We start from the raw sequence: 25,150 nt of genomic DNA on the forward strand, positions 1-25,150 counted from the left end.
GAAACTACAGAAAGTTCAGAAGGATTACATTTCTGCACCCATTAGATAATGTACCTTTTATCCCAGATACCAACATGGGTATTGAGAAGTTTAAAGTGATAATATCAATATTTGAAAAATCTAAATACAGAGAAATTTCTAATTCTTATGAGGAAAACAAAATGAGGAAAGTCAACAATTCAATTCATTAACCAAAGATGAATAAAATTAAGATAGTCCATCTATTTGGTTATCACTAATTCCTGGGAAAATCAGCCACCACAAGTGACTGATTTTCTAAGAACATATGCATCTCCATTAGCACAGCATTTTGTTTCCATGAAGCAATAGCTTTAGGAGTTAAGGTGTGAACACTAGAATTAAACCTAAGCGGCTAGTATATATCTAGGTCATCAAAGACAAAAGGGAAAGAATGTCTGAGTCAAGCACTATTTTCATATTCTATTAACAAGTAAAGGGATAAAAAAAACTGCTCATTTTTAAATAATCTAAGCAAGGAAGCATACTGCAGTGACTCTGACTTCCTAAGATTTGTTTAGATTTCCTCTGCTATGAGAAGGTGCAAAAAGAAGTATCATTTTCCAGTTTAAAAAAATCAAACATCTCATTTTCTAGCCTCCTGGCATTTTCATGCTTCAGTCAATATCAGAAAATGTGCTCTTAATATTGCTATCACGCACAAAGAAAAAAACGTACACACTTATAGTTTAGAGGAAAATCCCAAGTCCTTACTTGTTCTGAGGTGAACAAGGCCTTGTTAAATACTGGCACATCGGGAGAAGAAGAAAAGCAAAAGCTATCGTTGCAAGAACTAGAGAAAGAAAATGTATGGTTAATTTTTTTGTTGTTTAATGTTTTACTAATCATAAGAAACATGGCATGACTTACGGAAATAATGATTGCCTACAATAGTTTCCTCCACAAGTGCATACAATAATATTAATTAACTAGAGAAAAGAACAGTGTCTTTCTTTAGCAGCGCACAGATAAACTCTTTGCATTCCTGATTTGAGGTAGGGGTAGCACTGGCAGGTTTTCTCTTTCTCGTCTATCTCAACAAGAAATGATAAACAGCAGGCCAGAGTATGATCTAACAAGGCTAGCATTTTTTAAATTAATTTATTTTAATTGGAGGCTAATTACTTTACAATATTGAAGGCTAGCATTTTGATGTTTTACATTGATACATGTCCACCATCAATCATCTTGAAAACGGATCAGATAGGTGACAATCGAATTACTGTGATTAGCTCTCAGTGTTTCTATCTGCAATAACATGCATGGGTAAGGGTTGCCAACAACCACTCTACCAAACTGGACCTTCTGGTAACTTATCAGACAAGGAGTCACAGCCAAAGCAATTCTGCTCTGGTGCCACGAAGTTTTTGAGTTTTTAACCCCTGGCCTTTCGTCCAGACTGAGTTGGCAAGTTGGAACTGATGACAGAGGTATCAAGTGGTTCAGGGTTGGGTGGGGAGGTTGGGGAAGGCAGACTTAGGGAGAAAGAAGACTTAGGAAGAAAAACTTGCAAAAGAGTGGTATATAAATCTTAATTTTTGAATGATTTTTAAAAACGTTAAAAAGTTTCCTTTTAAGCTTGAGACTAGATAGCAGAACTCATTTACCTGCTGTACATATTGTAAAAACTACTTGAACTGAGTCAAAGAAGAAGAACATTACTAGGAGAGAGACAGATGCTCCAATTGGAAGGAACAGGGCCTGGGTAGAGTCAATGGTCTGGATACCTGAAAGAGAAAGGGGCATATTAACAGCTTACGTAACAGCCTCTGCGCCCATGGACTGAAATACATTAACTCAGCAAGGTGCAGACAGCTCTAGGGATTAGTACATATGATAAAGAACACCGAGGCCCTCGGATTCTTTCCTAGGAAACGAGACTATACGCTCCCTGCTGTCCTCGTCGTGCCTTCACTATAGCAGGCACTCGACTCCTGCTTTGCAGCTGTACGCTATGCTCTTCCAGTGATCCAAGATCACTGTTTCATGTCACATTCACCTTCTCCAGGAGAACCCCTTACTAACTTGACCCACTGTTGCCCATCTTGTCTTTCTCTCTAGTCTCTTTGTATATGGAGGTCAAAATGACTTCACCACTGGTGCTTACTCTGATCTACTGACAGCAGATGCTGGTTCAGAAGGGACTCTGAGGCTATGTTAAAGATCCATAAGAAAAAGTACCTGCTTGAGGTATAGGGTGGAAAGTGGCATTTGCTGTCTTAGCACTTTATTAACACCTTGGGGGTATTCTGGCCACAATGCTTATGCAACAGCTTGAGTACTAACTCTTTTTGCAACTTTCAAAATATTTAATAAATGTATAGTGAATGTAGGTACCCAATATCAATCTCTTAATATTATCAAGTCTCCTTATTTCTAATTTAGTACCTTCTATTACAAGCATTACCAACTTTCTAGTACAATTCACATACCATAAAATTTACCAGTATTAAGTAATTCAGTATTTTTTTTGGTAAGTTTATCAAGTGTGAAGCTACCCAGGTGGTACTAGTGGTAAAGAACCCACCTGCAAATGCAGGAGACATAAGAGACTGTGGTTTGATTCCTGGGTCCGGAAGATCCCCAGGAGGAGGAAATGGTAACCCACTCCAGTATTCATGCCTGGAGAATCCCATGGACAGAGGAGCCTGGCGGGCTACAGTCCATGGGGTCACAAAGAGCTGGACACGACTGAAGTGACTCAGCAGCACCAAGTGTGAAAGGATCACTATGGTCTAGTTTTAGAATGTCCTCATCTCAAGAAGGTCCCTCACGCCAGTTAACTGTTAATTCTCCTGTCCATCTCTTGCCCCAGGAAACCACTAATCTATTTTCTGTCTCTCTATTTAATTGGATTCTTAAAATAGTAGTTTTTTTATCTGGCCTTTTTTACTTAACAATGTTTTGATGTGCATCTATGTTGGAGGATGTTTCAGTAATTCATTCTTTTTAATACTGAATAGTATTCCATTGCATGGACATACTGCATGCTGTTTATCCCATTAACTAGTTTATTGATCTTTGAGTTGCTTCTACTTTTTGGCTGTTATGAATAGTGCTGCTAAACACTTGCCATATAGCACACTTATGTTTCTTCAAAGCAAACATCCTTTAAAATCTGAAGTACCAGAGGAGATACAACAGTTCTACAAGTACTGCAAGTAGCTATCTTTAAGAGTCACTACATGAATTTACCTACAACAATTATCAGTCTCATCAAAGGACTTAAATGAAGTTACAAGCAGACAGACACCCATCTATCTTGGTTGTCTTTAGGAAAATAAAGAATCTTGGCTGCAAGCTTTGAGGCACAAATTAAAAGGAATTCACAAGAAATCTGTAGCTCAGATTCAGAACATAAAACTTTAACAAATTATAACATACAGATTCAACTGTATTATTATACCAACTGTAATCCTTAAACCCAGTAAATTATCATTGGGGTTATAGAAAGAATCAAATTAAGACCACTACATGTAGACAGTTAATTGTAAAAAAATGCCTTACTATTGTTGGTGCTGTTGCCATTGAAAGACCCAGAAGAACTGTTACTGTCTTTCTCCTTATCTTGGTTTTCAAAGTCCATATTAAGGGACCTGTGGGGAAAATTGTATAGGTAAGTTTTAGTTTCAAGAAAGAAGTAGATCAGAAAAGTCAGTAATGAGACATAGTTTTAAATGTTAAAGCACTAGGAAAGAAAGGAAGATTTCTTTTGAACAGCTCTGCAAAACAGTTCTCCATGCTAGTTCAAGAGTTTTCCTGACAGCAGATAAAAGCATTCCGCTGTGGCTGGATATTCCAGCCGTATCTCTGGGCACATCTTTAATTACTTCCGTATGAGAAACACCTAGAAGGAGAAAAACTGGGTCAGAAGGCAAGGGCAATCTTGAAGCTTTTACAGACCACACAACGGCTTCTAAAAAGGGTGGACCAACTTACTCTCAGAGCAGTGCATGAGAGTGAGAGAGCCAATTCCAGGCAGGTGGATAAGAAGTCTGGGGTCTCCGAGGAGGAGAAAGGGGTCTGGGGCTCTTGAGGAGACAGAGGTCTGGAGTTCTCAAGGGGGAGAAAAGGACAAACATTTTTTTTCTTTAAGCCCAGAGCTGATGATTGCACAACAAAACAACTCATCTTGCTTACGGATATATGTTTTCCCTTAAACTCTGCACCAATGACTATATAACAACAACATATCTTGCTCAAGAATTTGTTTCTCCTTAACAAGAACCTTCTGACTAATCTTGTTATTTTAAAACTTGTATACTGTGAGAGTGGGTCTGGTAAGACCTTTCTGTTGTCAGTTCTAATCTTGTTAACTTAAGATGTATGTTGTAGGAGTAGGTCTGGTAGAAAGTATGTAAGGCCTTGCTAAGACTACGGACAGGGCGCTCTCCATCCCCCTTCTGATGTCTGATGTCTGTGTCAGAAGATTTCTGTCCCTTTTTCACTTTAATAAAACTCTGCTACACAAAAGGTCTTGAGTGATCAAGCCTGGTCCCTGGTCCCAAAGCTAAATCTGCTTCGAAGATCACAAATTCGACATCATACACCGTCAGCTATTGAGAGCACTTGTTTCTCTTCACTGTATCAGCTCTCCGTCAACAGCAACATGTACTGAGTTATTGCTGTGTCCGGGAGTGTTTTAGGTACTGGAGAGAAACAAGTAGAGAGAAAAATAGGCTCTCGTGGATTTTATATTTGAAGAGCGGGGAGACTGACAATAAACAAGAAAAATTAAATACTGTATATGATATGCTAACAGCTAAGGAATAAGGCAGGAAATGGAGAGGGTGGACCTGAAATTTTAAATGGGGCATGCAGGGCTCATCAGTACTATTTCTGAGTCAAGACCGGAAGAAAGTAGACGCATTCAATCTGGGGGACTAAAAATGCTGTACATGCCCTAATTTAGAATCCTTTAACCACTAAACAATTTTACGTACTGACCTTGCCCGTTTCTTTCTCTCTGTTTGAGCTGTTCAAGTCCTGCTCATTTTCTACCACTGCCTTCACTTAATGTGTCGTGTGTCCAAAAGAACTTCCTGTGACGGTGGAAATGCCCCGTACCCTGCGCTGACCTATCTGGTAGACATGAGCCCATTAACACTTGAAACGTGCGAGTGCAACTTAACGACTGAATTCTGCATTCCATTTCATTTTAATCTAAATTTAAATAATTTGAGAGCTAAAACTATAAAACTTGGGACAAAATCTTTGTAACCTTGAATGTGGCAGTGGGTTCTTACCTATGACACCAAAAAACACAACTGAAAAATTGATACACTGGACTTCAACAAAATTAAAAACCTTGTGAGCACCAAGGAACACTTTCAAAAAAAAAAAACAGACAACCGCAAAAGATGGGATAAAATATGTGCTCTTATGTATCTGAGAACATTTAGAATATAGAAAGAACCCCTCCAATTCAATAATAGACAACCCAAATAAAAAGTGGGCAGACAGTGAATAAATCAAAGAAGATAAGCAAATGGTCAGTGAGAACATGAAAAGTTCTTAAACAACACTGGTCATCAGGGAAATATAAGTCAAAATTACAATGAGGTACCACAGCCTTGTCTAACTCAATGAAACCAAGCCATGCCTGCGGGGCAACCCAAGACGGGCGGGTCATGGTGGAGAGGTCTGACAGAGCCTGGTCCATTGGAGAAGGGAATGGCAAGCCACTTCAGTATTCTTGCCTTGAGAACCCCATGAACAGTATGAAAAGGCAAAATGATAGGATACCAAAAGAGGAACTCTCCAGGTCATTAGGTGCCCAATATGCTACTGGAGAAATAACTCCAGAAAGAATGAAGGGATGGAGCCAAAGCAAAAACAATACCCAATTGTGGATGTGACTGGTGATAGAAGCAAGATCCGATGCTGTAAAGAGCAATATTGCATAGGAACCTGGAATGTCAGGTCCATGAATCAAGGCAAATTAGAAGTGGTCAAACAAGAGATGGCAAGGGTGAACATCGGCATTCTAAGAATCAATGAACTAAAATGGACTGGAATGGGTGAATTTAACTCAGATGACCGTTATATCTACTACTGCGGGCAGGAATCCCTCAGAAGAAATGGAGTAGCCATCATGGTCAACAAAAGAGTCTGAAATGCAGTACTTGGATGCAATCTCAAAAATGACAGAATGATCTCTGTTCGTCTCCAAGGCAAACCATTCAGTATCACAGTTATCCAAGTCTATGCCCCAACCAGTAACGCTGAAGAAGCTGAACGGTTTTATGAAGACCTACAACACGTTTTAGAACTAACACCCAAAAAAGATATCCTTTTCATTATAGGGGACTGGAATGCAAAAGTAGGAAGTCAAGAAACACCTGGAGTAACAAACAGGCAAATCTGGCCTTGGAATGCGGAATGAAGCAGGGCAAAGACTAATAGAGTTTTGCCAAGAAAATGCACTGGTCATAGCAAACACCCTCTTCCAACAACACAAGAGAAGACTCTACACATGGACATCACCAGATGGTCAACACCAAAATCAGACAGATTATATTCTCTGCAGCCAAAGATGGAGAAGCTCTATACAGTCAACAAAAACAAGACCAGGAGCTGACTGTGGCTCAGATCATGAACTCCTTATTGCCAAATTCAGATTTAAATTGAAGAAAGTAGGGAAAACCTCTAGACCATTCAGGTACGACCTAAATCAAATCCCTTATGATTATACAGTGGAAGTGAGAAATAGATTTAAGGGCCTAGATCTGATACATAGAGTGCCTGATGAACTATGGAATGAGGTTCGTGACATTGTATGGGAGACAAGGATCAAGACCCTCCCCATGGAAAATAAATGCGAAAAAGCAAAATGGCTGTCTGAGGAGGTCTTACAAATAGCTGTGAAAAGAAAGAGAGGCAAAAAGCAAAGGAGAAAAGGAAATATATAAGCGTCTGAATACAGAGTTCCAAAGAATAGCAGGAAGAGATAAGAAAGCCTTCTTCAGCGATCAATGCAAAGAAATAGAGGAAAACAACAGAATGGGAAAGACTAGAGATCTCTTCAAGAAAATTAGAGATACCAAGGGAACATTTCATGCAAGGATGGGCTTGATAAAGGACCGAAATGGTATGGACCTAACAGAAGCAGAAAATATTAAGAAGAGGTGGCAAGAATACACAGAAGAACTGTACAAAAAAGATCTTCACGACCCAGATAATCATGATGATGTGATCACTAATCTAGAGCCAGACATCTTGGAATGTGAAGTCAAGTGGGCCTTAGAAAACATCACTACGAACAAAGCTAGTGGAGGTGATGGAATTCCAGTGGAGCTGTTTCAAATCCTGAAAGATGATGCTGTGAAAGTGCTGCACTCAATATGCCAGCAAATTTGGACAACTCAGCAGTGGCCACAGGACTGGAAAAGGTCAGTTTTCATTCCAATCCCAAAGAAAGGCAATGCCAAAGAATGCTCAAACTACCACACAACTGCACTCATCTCACATGTTAGTAAAGTAATGCTCAAAATTCTCCAAGCCAGGCTTCAGCAATACATGAACTGTGAACTCCCTGATGTTCAAGCTGGTTTTAGAAAAGGCAGAGGAACCAGAGATCAAATTGCCAACATCCGCTGGATCATGGAAAAAGCAAGAGAGTTCCAGAAAAACATCTATTTCTGCTTTATTGACTATGCCAAAGCCTCTGACTGTGTGGATCACAATAAACTGTGGAAAATTCTGAAAGAGATGGGAATACCAAACCACCTAACCTGCCTCTTGAGAAATCTGTATGCAGGTCAGGAAGCAACAGTTAGAACTGGACATGGAACAACAGACTGGTTCCAAATAGGAAAAGGAGTATGTCAAGGCTGTGTACTATCACCCTGCTTATTTAACTTATATGCAGAGTACATCATGAGAAACGCTGGACTGGAAGAAATACAAGCTGAAATCAAGATTGCCGGGAGAAATATCAATAACCTCAGATATGTAGATGACACCACCCTTATGGCAGAAAGTGAAGAGGAGCTAAAAAGCCTCTTGATGAAAGTGAAAGAGGAGAGCCAAAAAGCTGGCTTAAAGCTCAACATTCAGAAAACGAAGATCATGGCATCTGGTCCCATCACTTCATGGGAAATAGATGGGGAAACACTGGAAACAGTGTCAGACTTTATTTTTGGGGGCTCCAAAATCACTGCAGATGGTGACTGCAGCCATGAAATTAAAAGACGCTTACTCCTTGGAAGAAAAGTTATGACCATCCTAGATAGCAGAGACATTACTTTGCCGACTAAGGTCCATCTAGTCAAGGCTATGGTTTTTCCTGTGGTCATGTATGGATGTGAGAGTTGGACTGTGAAGAAGGCTGAGCGCCTAAGAATTGATGCGTTTGAACTGTGGTGTTGGAGAAGACTCTTGAGAGTCCCTTGGACTGCAAGGAGATCCAACCAGTCCATTCTGAAGGAGATCAACCCTGGGATTTCTTTGGAAGGAATGATGCTAAAGCTGAAACTCCAGTACTTTGGCCACCTCATGCGAAGAGTTGACTCATTGGAAAAGACTCTGATGCTGGGAGGGATTGGGGCAGGAGGAGAAGGGGACGACAGAGGATGAGACAGCTGGATGGCATCACAGACTCGATGGACGTGAGTCTGAGTGAACTCCAGGAGATGGTGATGAACAGGAAGGCCTGCCGTGCTGCAATTCATGGGGTCGGAAAGAGTCAGACGCGACTGAACTGAAACTGAACCACTACATACCAATGGGTCAGCAAGGCTGTGAAGCATCACACATTGCAGGCGGAGCTGTCAACTGCTGCAGTCATTGCAGAAAATACTGTGGCGATTTTCAATTTCTTTAGCGAGTACAGGCCTACTCAGGCTACCTGTTTCTCTTGAGTGACCTTGGGCATAGACTGTGATTTATAGATACATCAAAAAATTTATCAATTTCATCTAAGTCATCAAATTTATTGGCATAAAGTTGTTTATGGTCATCCCTTATTATCCTTTTAATATTTGTGCACTCTAGTAATATCACCTCTTATCCCTGATATTAAGTCTGTGTGTTTTTTTCCCCAGGTTAGTCTGGCTAGAGGGGTACCAACTTTATTTTTTTTTAATCAGCTTTTAGTTTCAGCCATTTTTCTCCACAGAGAAAATCTATTTGATTTACTTTGGCTTTGATCTTTATTCTTTCCTTCTGTCTACTAAATACAGTTTAATTTGCTCCATTTTCCTGGTTTAGTCAGAAATGGTATAAGGTTTAAGTCATTGATAACTTTTTCCTCTATTCTAATCCAGGTATTTGGAGCTACAATTCCCCTTGCTTTCGCAGCAGTCCATAAATTTGGTATGTTTTCACTTTAATTCAAAATATTTTCCAATTCCTTCTTGACATCTTGTTTGATACATGGAAGTGTTACTTTTTGTTTCCAAACATCTGGGGATTTTCCAGAGCTTTCTCTGCTCAATCCAGTTGTGATTTGTTAGGAATCAAATGTTTGGATCCCCAACAAGATTCATTTGTGGAAGCCCTAACCCTCAATGTGGTGGATGGTATTTGGTGATGGAGCCTTTGGGAGGTAATTTTTCTAAGGTCCTGAGCGTGGGGCCCTCCCAATAGAAGTGGTATCCTTCTAACAGATCTCTCTTCCTCTCTCGTTTCCCTCCCTCCCTTCCAGAGCAAGCATACGCCCAAGAAAGGCCATGCACATGAGCACCTGGTAAGAAGGTGGCCATCTGCAAGCCAGGGAGATAGCTCACCAGAACCCAACCATGGTGGCACGCTGACCTTAGATTTCCATCCTCTAGAACTATGAGAAAAATTTCTGTTGTTTAAGTTACCCAGTCTGTGGTATTTTGTTATGGCAACCCCAGCTGACTAACAGAGATCAGCGTTCATACTTTGTATGCCTTGAATCCTTTTACTGAGACCTTTTTTTAATGTCCCCAAATACATCCTATCCTGGTAAATATCCCACATATACTTGAGGAACATGTGTATTATTACATTGTTGAAGTGTTCAATAAATGCCAGCTTGGCCTGGTTGAGAACATTGCTTAAGCCACTATAACCTTACCAATTTTCTGCTTACTTTGTTCTTTCGATTATTGAGAGAGAGGTACTGGAATCTTTAGCTACATCTGTGCATTTGTTTTATTTTTCCTTGAAGCTGTATCAGCTTTTGCTTCATGTATTTTGAAAATCTCCTGTTGGATGCGTAAACATTAGGGATTATCATGTCTTGTCGCTTAACTGACCCCTTTTATCATTATGAAACAAGGCTTTCTGTCTGTGGCAATATTACCTGCTCTGAAAGTTGCTCTGTCTGACATCAGTATAGCCACTCCAGCTTTCTTTTGAAGAGTATAAGTTTTATCTTTTCCCAACCTTTTACCCTAAATCCTTTTTCTGGCTTTATAGTGTACTTTCTCTAAGTATCATGTAATTGGATCTTACTTTTTCATGCACTCTACCAACACCTGTCTTCTAATTGGGGTTTTTAGGCCAATTTCATTTAATGTGATTTTTGTTATGATTAGGTTGGAGACTATGTTTTTGTTGTTGCTCCCCTGTACCTGCCTTCTTTTGGATTAACACAGTATTTTTTAATGACTCTGTTTTATTTCCTTTGTTGTCTTATTAGCTATAACTCTTTGTTCTTTTATTTTAGTGGCTGTTGTAAAGTTTATAGTGTATATCTTTAATCAACACAGTCTACAGTCTACCTTCAAGTTATATGGCAGTAGTTCATTTATAGTATTAAAACCTGACAACAGTTTACGTTTATTTCCCTCTCAACCCTTGTACTATTATTACCGTGCATTTTATTTTTACATGTCATACTATGAACTCCATATTATATTATTATTTTTGTTTATATAATCCGTTATCTTTTATAAGGAATTTTAAATAAGGGGAAAAAATCTTCTGTATTTATCATTGTAGTCAATTTTTCTCTTTTTTTTTGGCCTTGCCCTGTCAAACATTATCATGGGTCACTATTACACAAAACAGAAGTCTGGCTAAATGAGGCTGTGAGGATCCATATATTTGCTCAAACATGAAGATACATGTATTCCAGCTTTCTAAAACAAGATCCATGGACCTAGGATTAACAGATCCCAGGCTACTGTGACTGGGGTCCAGTAATGGTTAACCACACTATATAGCTGTCATTTCACAAATTAATCTTCATTCAATAATACGCCAAGGATATATTTCCACATCAATACATACAACTCCTTTTCATAAAAAAAAAAAGGGGGGGGGACTTCCTGGTGGCACAGTGGATAAGAATCCACCTGCCAATGCAGGAGACACGAGTTCAATCCCTGGACCGGGAAGGTCCCACACGCCAAGGAGCAACTAAGCCCGTGTGCCACAACTACTGAGCCAGTGCCCTAGAGCCCAGGAGCCGCAACTACTGAGTCCACGCACCCTAGAACCTCTGCTCCAAGGAAAAGCCACCGTAATGAGAAGCCAGCACACAGCAATAAACAGCAGCCCCCGCTTGCTGCAACAAGAGAAAGCCCTCGCAAAGCAATGAAGACCCAGCACCCCAAAATAATTTTAAAAACTATTAAAAGAAGCCGAGAATACTTCTTGAGTTAACTCGATCTGATACCATTTTTGGCTCAATTCCTGCCTTACTAGAGACAAGCAGTAAGAAAAGCAACCTTTTACAGGCAGATGATAGTTTTGATCTTGAATTGCTGCTGCTGCTGCTGCTAAGTCATGTCAGTCGTGTCTGACTCTCTGTGACCCCACAGACCGCAGCCCACCAGGCTCCTGTCCCCGGGATTCTCCAGGCAAGAATACTGGAGTGGGTTGCCATTTCTTTCTCCAGTGCATGAAAGTGAAAAGTGAAAGTGAAGTCGCTCAGTCGTGTCTGACTCTTCGCGACCCCATGGACTGTAGCCTACCAGGCTCCTCCGTCCATGGGATTTCCCAGGCAGGAGTACTGGAGTGGGCTGCTATTGCCTTCTCCGAGTGATCTTGAACTGGGTGGGGTATAACCAACAACTGAGTCTGCCAGATAAACAGTGACAGAAAGAAAGACAATTGATCAACATTCTTCAAATTTAAGCTGATACACAAGTACAAATCCCACTGTGCATTTTTGGGTCACTTTGATGTATTGGGTTAGCCAAGAAGTTCATCTGGGTTTTCCCATAACATCTTATGGAAAAACTCTATTTTTTGCCAACCCAATAGTTTGATTCAAATACTACATCAGGAAGTAGTTTAACATTCTCTGAGTGCTTTACTAAGGTTTTATTGGGGTGGAGGTGGAGATCTAGTGATATTTGCTCTAAATGTTTTTTCAGGCTAAAACTGATTCAGCTGTAAAGAATAGAACTTAGGAAATCAACTTTTAGTATCTTTAGGTACCAGACTGAATTACAGGGGATTTTCTGGGAAAGTCCTGGGCCCATAAGAACTTCCACTGCTTGCTCGGGACAAGGGGAAATGTGGGCTTATAGTTAGGCCGTTTTAGGTTCCTAGGTTGTGATAAAAATGCAAATGTGCCATGAGAACTGTTAAGACAAAGAGGCCTATATTCAGCCAGCCATACAGTACATGTCTGGACCACTGCCCACGTTTATCAAGAGATCAATATTCAGGAATAATCAGTTGAAGAACTAATAACCCATTGATTTCTCTAGATATTATAAAATGTAACATTAGATCACAGTAAGCTAGCAATCTAGACCACAATTTTCTGCTAGTGGTTGTATCTCCTCAATTTTGGCAAAACTGCTTTTGCTGAAATCTAATTTCATGAAATGCCACCAGGTTATACTGAAGAGTACTATAATTCAGTCAACAAACAAACAATGTGTGTTATGAAATGCTATGAAATACAACGTTGCATGCTCTTTCTGAGGATCTTTGGGATAAACCTATGTCTGATCTTAGAAGCAAGAATAACTGCAATTCACCTGCACAATTTGGTTCTTTTATTCAGGACATTGTTAAGTTTTGAATTTCTTTCTTTCTTCTGCAAGTTAGCTGCTAGAAAGCTTACTGTGTGTCTGTGGACCACAAGGAGGGGTGTTGGCCACTATGGTATGCATTTTTAGACTTATTTTTGGCTCTGCTTTGTCTCCACCCATACCTTTTCTTTGGCCCTATTCTAATTTACCTTATCACAGCTTGTAAAACTTAATGGTCTGAAATACTTTTGAACAGGGCAGAGTGAAAATAAACAATTGACAATTGCAGGAAGCAAAAGGGAGCTGAGAACACATTTACTGAAAAGTTATACTTGTTCACCTGTTTGAATTCTGATAATGGAATACAATTATGAATACTGGAGAAGAAAGGCAAAATGGAATTTTTTATTTTAGAATTTTAAGAATACCATGTTTTTTGATCATTCTAATATTGGAAGGAAACATAATGAAAGGGAGCATTCCCTTTCAAGGAAACACTATATGGTCAAGGTAAACACTATATGGTGGAACTTTGCTGTAAGCTAAATGTGTGTTCCTAGAAAAATTAAGAGTGGTTTCTATAAAGGGAACCTTGAAAAAGGAACTGATGAGGCTGTTATATATATCGAGGAACTTGTCCATATGCATTACAATGTACATAACCATTCCCTACACTATCTGATAAATTCAGATTTCTGTAAATGTTTTCTTAAGGTAGGACAGGATATGAGATGGCAAAAGAACAATTCAAAAGATAAACACATCACACATCAGTGTGTGATAAATACATTATGATATGTGTTCAGTCATTCAGTCGTGTCCAACTCTTTGCAACCCCATGGACTGCAGCACGTCAGGCTTCCCTGTCCATCACCAATTCCCGAAGCTTACTCAAACTCATGTCCATTGAGTCGGTTATGCCATCCAACCATCTCATCCTCTGTTGTCCCCTTCTCCCGCCTTTAATCTTTCCCAGCATCAGGGTCTTTTCCAATGAGTCAGTTCTTCGCATCAGGTGGCCAACGTATTAGAGCTTCAGTATCAGTCCTTCCAATGAATATTCAGGACTCACTCATTTCCTTTAGGATTGACTGGTTTGACCTCTGTGCAGTCCAAGGGACTCTCCTGAGTCTTCTCCAACATCACAGTTCAAAAGCATCAGTTCTTCGGCACTCAGCTTTCTTTTTATAGTCCCAGTGTCACATCCATACACAACTACTGGAAAAACCATAGCTTTGACTAGACGGACCTTTGTTGGCAAAGTAATGTCTCTGCTTTTTAACATGCTGTCTATGATCATAACTTTTCTTCCAAGGAGCAAATGTTTTTCAATTTCATGGCTGCAGTCACCATCTGCAGTGATTTTGGAGCCCCCCCAAAATAAACTCTGACACTAAGTGATGGGACTCGATGTCATGATCTTAGTTTTCTGAATGTTGAGCTTTAAGCCAACTTTTTCACTCTCCTCTTTCACTCAAGAGGCCCTTTAGTTCTTCTTCACTTTCTGCCATAAGGGTGGTATCATCTGCATATCTGAGGTTATTTATATTTCTCCCAGCAATCTTGATTCCTGCTTGTGCTTAATCCAGTCCAGCATTTTGCATGATGTGCTCTGCCTATGAGTTAAATAAGCAAGGTGACAATATCCAACCTTGATGTACGACTTTCCCTATTTGGAACCAGTTTGTTGTTCCATGTCCAGTTCTAACTGTTGCTTCTCAACCTGCATACAGATTTCGCAGGAGGCAAGTCAGGTCTCTGGTATTCCGATCTCTTTCAGAATTTCTACAGTTTGTTGTGATCCACACAGTCAAAGGCTTTGATGTAGTCAATAAAGCAGAAGTAGATGTTTTTCTGGAACTCTCTTTTTCTGTGATCCAATGGATGTTGGCAATTTGATCTCTGGTTCCTCTACCTTTTCTAAATCCAGCTTCAACATCTGAAAGTTAATGGTTCATGTACTGTTGAAGCCTGGCTTGAAGAATTTTGAGCATTACTTTGCTAGTGTGTGAGATGAGTGCAGTTGTGCAGTAGTTTGAGCACTCTTTGGCATTGTCTTTCTTTGGGATTGGAATGAAAACTGACCTTTTCCAATCCTGTGGCTGCTGCTCAGTTTTCCAAATTTGCTGGCATATTTAGTGCAGCACTTTCACAGCATCATCTTTTAGGATTCGAAATAGCTCAGCTGGAATTCTATCACCTCCACTAGCTTTGTTCGTAGCGATGCTTCCTAAGGCCCGCTTGACTTTGGGACTCCAGGATGTCTGGCTATAGGTGAGTGATCACACCATTGAGATTATTTGGGTCATTAAGATCTTTTTTGTATAGCTCTTCTGTGTATTCTTACCCCCTCTTCTTGATAGTAGAATGATATTTCTGTCCTTTATTGTGCCCATCTTTGCATGAAATGTTCCCTTGATATCTCTAATTTTCTTGAAGAGAGATCACTAGTCTTTTCCATTCTATTGTTTTCCTCTTTTTCTTTGCACTGATCACTGAGGAAGGCTTTCTTATCTCTCCTTGCTATTCTTTGGAACTCTGTATTCAAATGGGTATATCGCTCCTTTTCTCCTTTGCCTTTTGCTTCTCTCCTCTCTCAGCTATTTGTAAGACCTCCTCAGACAACCATTTTGCCTTTTTGCATTTCTTTTTCTTGGGGATAGTCTTGACCCCTGTGTCCTGTAAAATGTCACGAACCCCAGTCTATAGTTCTTCAGGCACTCTATCAGATCTAATCCCTTGAATCTGTTTGTCACTTCCACTATATAATCATAAGAGATTTATTTGATTTAGGTCATACCTGAATGGTCTAGTGGTTTTCCCTACTTTCTTCAAGTTAAGTCTGAATTCTGCAATAAGGAGTTCATGATCTGAGCCACAGTCAGCTCCCGGTCTTGTTTTTGTTGACTGAATAGAGCTTCTCCATCTTTGGCTGCAAACAATCTGATTTTGGTGTTGACCATCTGGTGATGTCCATGTGTAGAGTCTTGTCTTGTGTTGTCAGAAGAGGATGTTTGCTATGACCAGTACATTCTAAAACTGTTAGCCTTTGCCCTGCTTCATTTTCTACTCCCAAGGCCAAACTTGCTTGTTACTCCAAGTATCTCTTGACTTCCTTCCTCCTTTTGCATTCCAGCCCCCTATAATATATGAAAAGGATATCTTTTTTGGGTGTTAGTTCCAGAAGGTCTTGTAAATCTTCATAGTACCATTCAACTTCAGCTTCTTCAGCATTACTGGTTGGAGCATAAACTTGGATTACTGTGATACCGAATGGTTTGCCTTGGAGACGAACAGAGATCATTCTGTTGTTTTTGAGATTGCATCCAAGTACTGCATTTCAGACTCTTCTGTTGACTATGATGGCTACTCCATTTCTTCTAAGGGATTCTTGCCCACAGTAGTAGATATAATGGTCATCTGAGTTAAATTCACCCATTCCAGTCCATTTTAGTTCATTGATTCCTCAAATGTTGATGTTCACTCTTGACATCTCCTGTTTGACCACTTCCAATTTGCCTTGATTCATGGACCTAACATTCCAGGTTCCTATACAATATTGCTCTTCATAGCATCGGACTTTACTTCCATCACCAGTCACATCCACAGCTGGGTGTTGTTTTTGCTTTGGCTCCCTCTCTTTGTTCTTTCTGGAGTTATTTCTCCACTGATCTCCAGTAGCATATTAGGCACCTACTGACCTGGGGAGTTTATCTTTCAGTGTCCTATCTTTTTGCCTTTTCATAATGTTCATGAGGTTTTCAAGGCAAGAATACTGAAGGGGTTTGCCATTCCCCTCTCCAGTGGACCATGTTTTGTCAGAACTCTCCACCATAACCTGTCCATCTTGGGTGGCCATAGCTCATGGTGAGTTGGTTTGTGAACCATAATAAGACTTACTTTGGTTAACCTGGTCTAACTTTACAGTTACATGCATTTGGTATGAAGGTCAAAAAAATCATATAAAGTACATTCCTTATCATCTCTGCACTGTCTTCCTAGAGAAGGTTTGGATATAAGCAAATAAACTACCCTCAAAATTAAAGAAAGCACAGGGAGGTGCTGGCCTTAAAAAAAGACAGTACTCTATAAAAGTTCCATTATTCCTTTATATAGTAACTTTACATAAACATAAAGAGATACATCTGTATTATACTTATGTATTACCTTTTTATCAATTATAAAGTATATTTTCCTTTTGATTTCCTTTTAGATCTACTTCAAGCCTGCTCTTCTTTTTTTTGTCTGTGATTCCCGTGGGGACAGAACTCAAGTGTCTTCACAGTAATAAGCTGCCTAAAAAATTCTAAACCATCTCACACTGTGATTCCTGGGTTCCTATGCCCATCTGAGTGGTCCCTTTCACCTTCCCTGCCCCTCCGTTAATGTTTTCCTGTTGGTTTGTCAAAGGCTGTGGGGAAATACTTATTACATGAGTAATTATGCTATTTTCTCCCCCTGAGCAGCTGGAAAGATTAAGGAGATCAGGTGTCATCTTTAAGTAACACAGGAAGTCTAGCAAGCAGAGCTCAGCGAAGGCATGGCAAACGTAAGGGCTCTTAGATTGAGGATTTGTTTTGGGCTTTAAAATTTAGTTTTATTTGCCATAGTTCTCCCCTCTGTACTTAGAAATGTGAAAGCCTGGGGGAAAATAACCAGTACAGTGCACAAACCTTTCATCCTGTGTTTTATGATTTTCTCCATGTCTTCAGGGCTCTAAATAAAATGTATTATTTAAATGAGCAAATAATGTATTTTTTATGGTCCTAAATCAGAGGAGGTAAGAACATTTGGCTGGGTGTCGGGAGAGACAATACGGATAGGGCTAATCAAATTCAAGAGGCATTTCTTATGCAAGTCCTATATGGAAGGCAACATGAAAGCGGAGGCCACGGGAGGAGAAATCTGCAGGAAGAAGTGGTGATAAAACCATCAAGGCTTAGCAAGGATGAAGAATGAGAGGAAATGTTTTTGACTTAGCAAAAAAAGGAGACTCTGAAAACTTCAGGAGAGCTTCAATAGATTTGTAAAAGGTTAAAAACATATCAATGAGTGGGTCCATAAAGTGCCACCTGCAATGAAGCACCAACAATGCACAGTTAACGGCAAGAGTTTATGCAGTGTGCAGGTCACCTGAACGAGGCTAGAGTACAGGGCTCCCATCCTAAGCCTACCGAACAACCTTCCCCAGGTGATTCCTATGGTCGGAGAACCCTACTGAAGAAAAAAAAACACAAAAAAGGGTTTTTAAGAAACTTCTCATTTCTTCTGAGAAGAAGAATTTATTTGCTTCATAAATGAAATGTTATTGTTCTCAATAGCCAGCAGCAGTAGAGTACTGCCTGAGTTTAAATCCCAGCTTCATCACTTATTGCTTGGGTGAGCTACGTAACATTTCTGGGCCCTAGTTTCCTCATTTATAAAATGGGACTAACAGTATTTATTCCGTTGAATTGATATAAAGATTAAATGAGACTTTAGGTAAAGCATTTACCACTGTACGTGGAACATAAATGCTCAGTAAAACATCAGCTATTTTCTTCATCAGGTTTCTTTAATAAAGTCAATGTCTAACCAAAGAAAATTCTAGTAGCCAGTAACAATCATACATCTCTAAACAACCCCCTCAGAGTAACAAACAGAAGTCACTCACAATATCTGAGAAGCATCTAAACTGGTAGAAACAGCAGAAGCGAGACAGCAAGATAGACTAGTCAGCATCATTTAGCACCCTAGGGTACCCAGAAGAACCATACCAAAAGATCTTAATGACCCAGATAACCACAACTGTGAGATCACTCACCTAGAGTCAGACATCCTGGAGTCCAAAGTCAAGTGGGCCTTAGGAAGCATCACTATGAACAGTTAGTGGAGGTGATGGAATTCCAGCTGAGCTATGTCAAATCCTAAAGGATGATACTGTGAAAGTGCTACACTCAATATGCCAGCAAATCTGGAAAACTCAGCAGTGGCCACAGGACTGGAAAAGATCAATTTTCATTCCAATCAAGAAAGGCAATGCCAAAGAATGTTCAAACTACCGCACAATGGCACTCATTTCACAGGCTAGCAAAGTAACAACTCAAAATTCTCCAAGCTAGGCTTCAACAGTACATGAACTGAGAACTTTCAGATGTTCAAGTTGGATTTAGAAAAGGTAGAGGAACCAGAGATCCATCGGATCATAGAAAAAGCAAGAGAATTCCAGAAAAACATCTACTTCTGCTTCACTGAGTATTCTTAAGCCTTTGACTGTGTGGATCACATCAAACTGTGGAAAATTCTGAAAGAGATGGGAATACCAGACCACCTGACCTGCCTCCTCAGAAACCTATAATGCAGGTCAAGAAGCAACAGTTAGAACTGGACATGGAACAATGGACTGGCTCCAAATTAGGAAAGGAGTACATTAAGGCTATATACTGTCACCCTGCTGTATAACTTATACACAGAGTACATCATGTGAAATGCTGGGCTGCATGATTCCACAAGCTGGAATCAAGACTGCCAGGAGAAATATGAGTATGATATGCAGATGACACCACCCTAGTGGCAGAAAGCGAAGAACTGAAGAGCCTCTTGATGAAAGTGAAAGAGGAGAGTGAAAAAGTTGGCTTAAAGCTCAGCATTCAAAAAACTAAGATCATGGCATCTGGTCCCATCACTTCATGGCAAAGAGATGGGGAAATAATGGAAAACAGTGACAGACTTTCTTTTCTTGGGCTCCAAAATCACTGCGGATGGTGACTGCAGCCATGAAATTAAAAGATGCTTGCTCCTTGGAAGAAAAGCTATGACCAACCTAGACAGCATGTTAAAAAGCAGAGATATTACTTTGCCAACAAAGGTCCATCTAATTAAAGCTATGGTTTTTCCAGTAGTCATGTAAGGACATGAGAGTTGGGCCATAAAGAAGGCTGAGCGCCAAAGAATTGACGCTTTCTAACTGTGGTGTTGGAGAAGAATCTGGAGAGTCCCTTGGACTGCAAAGGGATCAAACCAGTCAATTCTAAAGAAATCAGTCCTGAATATTCATTAGAAGGACTGATGCTGAAACTGAGGCTCCAGTACTTTGGCCACCTGATGCAAAGAACTGACTCACTGGAAAAGACCCTGACGCTGGGAAAGACTGAAGGCAGAAGGAGAAGGGGACGACAGAGGATGAGATGGTTGGATGGCATCACCGACTCAACAGACGTGAGTTTGAGCAAGCTCCAGGAGATGAGGAAGGACAGGGAAGCTTGGCATGCTGAAGTCCATGAGGTTGCAAAGAGTCAGACACGACTGACTGACTGAACAACAACAGGGCACCAGCTGGCTGTGCTCTAATGAATCCCCTGTATTTTCATCAAGCAATCCATGTCCAAGTAATCGGTCAGTTCTTCATTCAGCTATGCCTTGTTTACATTAAAGCAAGAACCCAGGAAATCACTCTAGCAGGTTTACTCACTGACCGCTGCCAGTTTTGTTTCTGCTGCTGTGAAAAGGTTTGTTTTCTGGCTGTACTGGGTCATCACTCCCATTACCACCTGAGCTCTGCCTCCTGCCAGGTCAGTGGCGGCACTGCATTCTCACAGGAGTGCAAAACTTACTGTGAACTGTACATGTGAATCATCTAGGCTGCACGCTCCTTATGAGAATCATCCAGAAACCACCCTCAGCCCCCTCACTCTGCCAAAGTCTGTGGGAAAACTGTCCTCTATGACGCTGGCCCCTGGTGCCAAAAAGGTTGGGGACAGCTGATTTAAACTATAAAAATGTACACAGTATGTCAGTACATGTCAAATAAAATGTCATCTGAACTAACGAAAGGAGTTTCAGAGTTGTGAGTCTAAAGTTTTGTTTTTTTTTTAATTATAAAAACTTCTGAAATGTTGTTATATACTCAAAAAGAAAAAAAAAATTGTCTAAAGCATAGAGATACAAAAAATACAGGATCATGCTGTTGAGGTTCTAAGCTGCTCTGGCTTGACTGATGCTTCCTAAGGGTGGCTACGAACCTAGGGTTCTCAGCAGAAGTCTCAATGAGTAAAACATTTATCAACTGATACTGGATTATCAACAGTATTTTACTTGTTCTACTCAATGCTGAGATAAAACCTGGAAGTCTGTAATTTTACCAAATACTCACTAAAATCCAAATATAGTACTAGGTAATTCAAAACCCTCAAGTTTGATTATTTCCTTTAACACTGCTGCTCCCTTTCAAGTTCTCAATTTAAAATTTCCCAGGCAGCCTTCATTTTTAAATGTATACACCACAAAACTATCAGTTATACAACCACTAAGATTTCTCTAAAGTAAGAACAGAGAAAAGAAGGGAGTGAGTATCTAGCTTCCTTATCTTTGTATTTCTATGGATGTCTGCTAGGATGGGAACTTCAAGAAAATCCAGTCTCAGCATTCCTAAGGTCAGCAGAGGGAATACTTGGTAAATGTAACCGTGCACAATTCTCGTAACGGTAGCTGGAACCTTATAAAATTACATGTGTATGTCAAGAAGGTGGACTGTCTATTGGCAATTTCATATATGGTCAACATAGGGCAATGCCTTTTTTTTTTTTAAATTAAGAAGAACATTCTGTCCCCTTGAGACACTGCAGAACCACTGTCAAGGACTCTCTCCTTAACTCTCTTAATAAGTATACCTAATGTGAATCTTTTTTCCCCCAGAACCAGAATGTAAGCGATTAGTTTTCACTTATTTGCATTAAAATGCCAAAGCCATAAGCAAAACCAAGAAGTGTTTTAACAGGCACCCAAAGAATAAATATCAGAATTACCCTGTTCAACTCAATTCTTGTCAAAGTCATGTTTCTCTTCAAAGAAGCAATAAATTCTGGTCCCAACACCCAGAACAATGGGTCTTCCACCCCCAACAGAAAGCAGCCCCATTTTGAGAGCGTCTTACCTGAAACTACCATAGACTATAAGTAGGATGGAAATCAGAAAAGTAGACACTTGACTGGAATCCACCAGCGAATAGGCCCTAGAGAAAAGAGAGGGAAAAAAAAGTTTAATCATATGGCAGCAAACTCATGGAATCTACAGTCTAATGGAGTTCTAGAAACTCCAAGTTTTATTTTTGTCTAAGAAGGAAAAAAGGTATAAATTAGCATGAACAAAATATTAATTGAAACACAGAACTGGTAGTTTAGCATAAAAAGTAAATGTACAGATTCAGTTTTCATTAGTTGGCCTTCACCGAGTGTTCAATGGTATCAATGCAAAACTGCTGTCTCAGTAATAACACACACACGTGCTTCCACTCCTAAGTACCAAAATATCTACCAACTCTGTACTTGTGAATTATCAGTAGTATCTTAGTGATTTCACTCAGTAATAAAGTAAAGCTCATGTCTCTCCTGGATTCTAGTTTTGTTTTGTTTTTTAACTGTCTATTGGTTCTCTTCATGTGTATCCCACAGAAGGTTCTTAAAAGTCAACAGGTTGAAAACTATAGTGATTGTTCTTCCCTTCATACCTGACCCTCTCAAGACATATCATGATTCCTTCAGCATTCTTGACACCCTCTTCCCTTCCTTTCCATATTATGACGACAGTCAGAAAGTCCAAATTCTACTTCCCCAAGTAACCTCCCCTTCACGGAACATAGCCTTGTGATGAAGGGGCTTGTGTAACTCAGTGAAGCCAAGAGTCATGCTGTGCAGGGCCACCCAAGATGGATGGGTCAGAGTAAAGAGTACTGACAAAACGTGGTCCACTGGAGGAGGGAATGGCAACCCACTCCACAGTATTCTTGCCAAGAGAACCCAAAAATTATATGAAAAGGCAAAAAGACACGACACCAGAAATATAAGCCCCCCAGGTTGGAAGGTGTCCAGTATGCTACTGGGAAGAGCAGAGGGTAATTACTAATAGCTCCAGAAAGGATGAAGCAGCTGGGCCAAAACGTAAATGAGGCTCAGTTGTGTGTGTCTGGTGGTGAAAGTAAAGTCCAGTGCTGCAAAGAACAGTACTGCCTAGGACATGAATTTGAGCAAACCCCAGGAGACAATGAAGGACAGGGAAGCCTGGCATGCTGTAGTCCATGGTGTCACAAAAGAGTTGGACACAATTCAGCGACTGCCTAACAAAAATAAACACCCTATTTCTCTTAACGTTACTGCCAATTCCTTAGCTCCTTTCTATGGCTTGACTATCAGAAGTAAAAAAAATCTTCTGGCCACACCATGTGGCATGTAGGATCTTAGTTCCCCGACCAGGAGTCAAAGCTGGATGCCCAGCAGTGAAAGCTCGGAGTCCTAACCACGGGACTGCCGGGCAAGTCCCAATGTTTTCAAGTCTGTCTTCGGAAATTCACCCTTTTGAGTATCCGTTCATGTTAGGGATTTTCCCAGAACAAATTTTTCCTCTTTTCATTCATCAAATATTTAATGATGATTTTGTGCCTGGCACTCTGCCAGCTCCTAGGGATGGAATAAAAAATAAGGTTGTCTTGGTCCTGTCTCTTAATGTCTTTCTAAAGGAACTTAAAAACTAAAGTTTGGGCTAAAGGAATGAAAACAAAAAGCTAACATAAGCAAGTGAATGTAACTGCTGAAAATGTTATAAGGGGAGGAAGACAAGTACAGGATACCCTGAGAATGTGTAACAGGTGGAGCCTACCAAACTGGGGGTGGGGGGCTTCCTTAGGGAGGTAGAGGAATGAGAGAGACACAAGACTCAATAAAACAGGATTTGGTGACCGTTCAGGAGAGCTGAGAGACGACCCCAGGTTTCTGCTAAGCAGCTGGTGGATGGCTGTACCATCTGGCAAAAAAGGCAACCAACAACAGGAGGGGCAGAGTCGAAGTTCCCAATGTGCCGAGGAGCAGCTGGCTCTCTGGGTCCAGAGTTCTGAAGCAGCTCTACGCTAAGGACACAGACCGGGAGCTCATGACCCTCCACATGGAAACTGAAGCCAAGGTTGCACGAGAGGAGGACCCAGGATGAATGCCCGAAAAGCCAGAAATCTGAAGATCAGGAAGAAGGAGAAGCTGCAAAGAAAACATGATAAGATTGAAAAAGAAGACAACGACCCACGATAGCAAGGTGAAGTGTTTGCAAAGAGGCAGCAGGATGAGACAAGATGGTGCCTGAACCTAAAACTGCTCTACCCCTGACCCGCAGCTGACCAGTTACATAACCTCTCTAAGCTTTAGCTAGTTCCCACCTGTAAAATGAGGATAATGACAACACCTCCCTCAAAGAGCTGTCAAAGGATTAAATGAGGCTTTCCCTGGTGGCTCAGTGGTAAAGAACCCGCCACCAATGCAGGAGATGTGGGTTCGATCCCTGGCCCGGGAAGATCCCACATGCTGTGTGGCAATTAAGCTTGCACCACAACTACTGAGCCTGCACTCTAGACCCTGCGAGACACAGCTAATGAAGCCCTGCGCCCTATAGCCCATGCTCTGCAACAAGAGAGCCCGCTGCAATGAGAAGCCTGCCCACCGCAGCCCAGAGGAGGCTCTGCATGCCACAACCAGAGGAAGCCCACACAGCAACCAAGACCCTGCGCAGCCCCAAAGAAAGAAAGAAAGAAAATTTTACAGAATTAAGATTAAGACAAAGCTCTACATTAGTAAAAACAAACTGCTTAAAAAAAGAATGAAATGAGAATTCATACACAGAGCTGAACCCAGTAATTACTCAATGTTCACTGCTTGTATTAGGAGGGAGAGGTCATGAGTGCTGAAGGTGGCTGAGACGTCAAGTAAGATGAAAACTGCAAGTCACTGGGTTTATTTAATGTGTGAGTCACTGATGACTTTAGCAAGAACAGTTTTAATGGAGTGAGCGGTGGGGACAGGTGTCAGGTTGGAACTGGCTGAGAAGTTAAAGGTAAGGAAATGAAGACAGCTTTTTGAAAAGCACAGTTCCAACGGAGACAGCAGCTAGAGGGGAATGAATGTAAGGTAAGGGAAGTCTTAATTTTTTTTTAAAGACAGGAGATACTCAACCTTTCTTGTATGTTAACTGGAAATTATACCAGTGAAGAGGAAAGACGGATGAACAGAGAAGGATAAGTTTCCTTTAACCTTTCTAAAAAAAACCAGGACATAAACATAAAATGAAATTTCATAGTAAGACACTGTGGCCTATACTGTCAAATTTTTTATCTTTAGTTATTAAAGACACATGCTGAAGTAGCTCTGGGTAAAATGATATAAGTGAAGTGAAGTTGCTCAGTCGTGTCCGACTCTTTGCAACCCCATGGACTG

General features: G+C 40.5%; 1 protein-coding gene across 1 annotated transcript in view; it reads right to left on the minus strand.

Moving 5' to 3' along the window:
- The window catches only part of SPPL3 (signal peptide peptidase like 3), a 100,678-nt gene that overhangs the window by 11,438 nt on the left and 64,090 nt on the right, over window positions 1-25,150 (minus strand). Inside the window, exons 2-5 of the mRNA XM_040250891.1 lie at window positions 21,835-21,912; window positions 3,526-3,614; window positions 1,626-1,745; window positions 733-811 (exon numbers count right to left, since the gene is read on the minus strand). Of these exons, the coding sequence (XP_040106825.1) occupies window positions 733-811; window positions 1,626-1,745; window positions 3,526-3,614; window positions 21,835-21,912 (366 nt within the window). The remainder of the gene's footprint in view (window positions 1-732; window positions 812-1,625; window positions 1,746-3,525; window positions 3,615-21,834; window positions 21,913-25,150) is intronic.

Source organism: Oryx dammah, unplaced genomic scaffold (genome assembly GCF_014754425.2).
Source record: "Oryx dammah isolate SB20612 unplaced genomic scaffold, SCBI_Odam_1.1 HiC_scaffold_12, whole genome shotgun sequence".
In the NCBI taxonomy this organism is placed as follows: Eukaryota; Metazoa; Chordata; class Mammalia; order Artiodactyla; family Bovidae; genus Oryx; species Oryx dammah.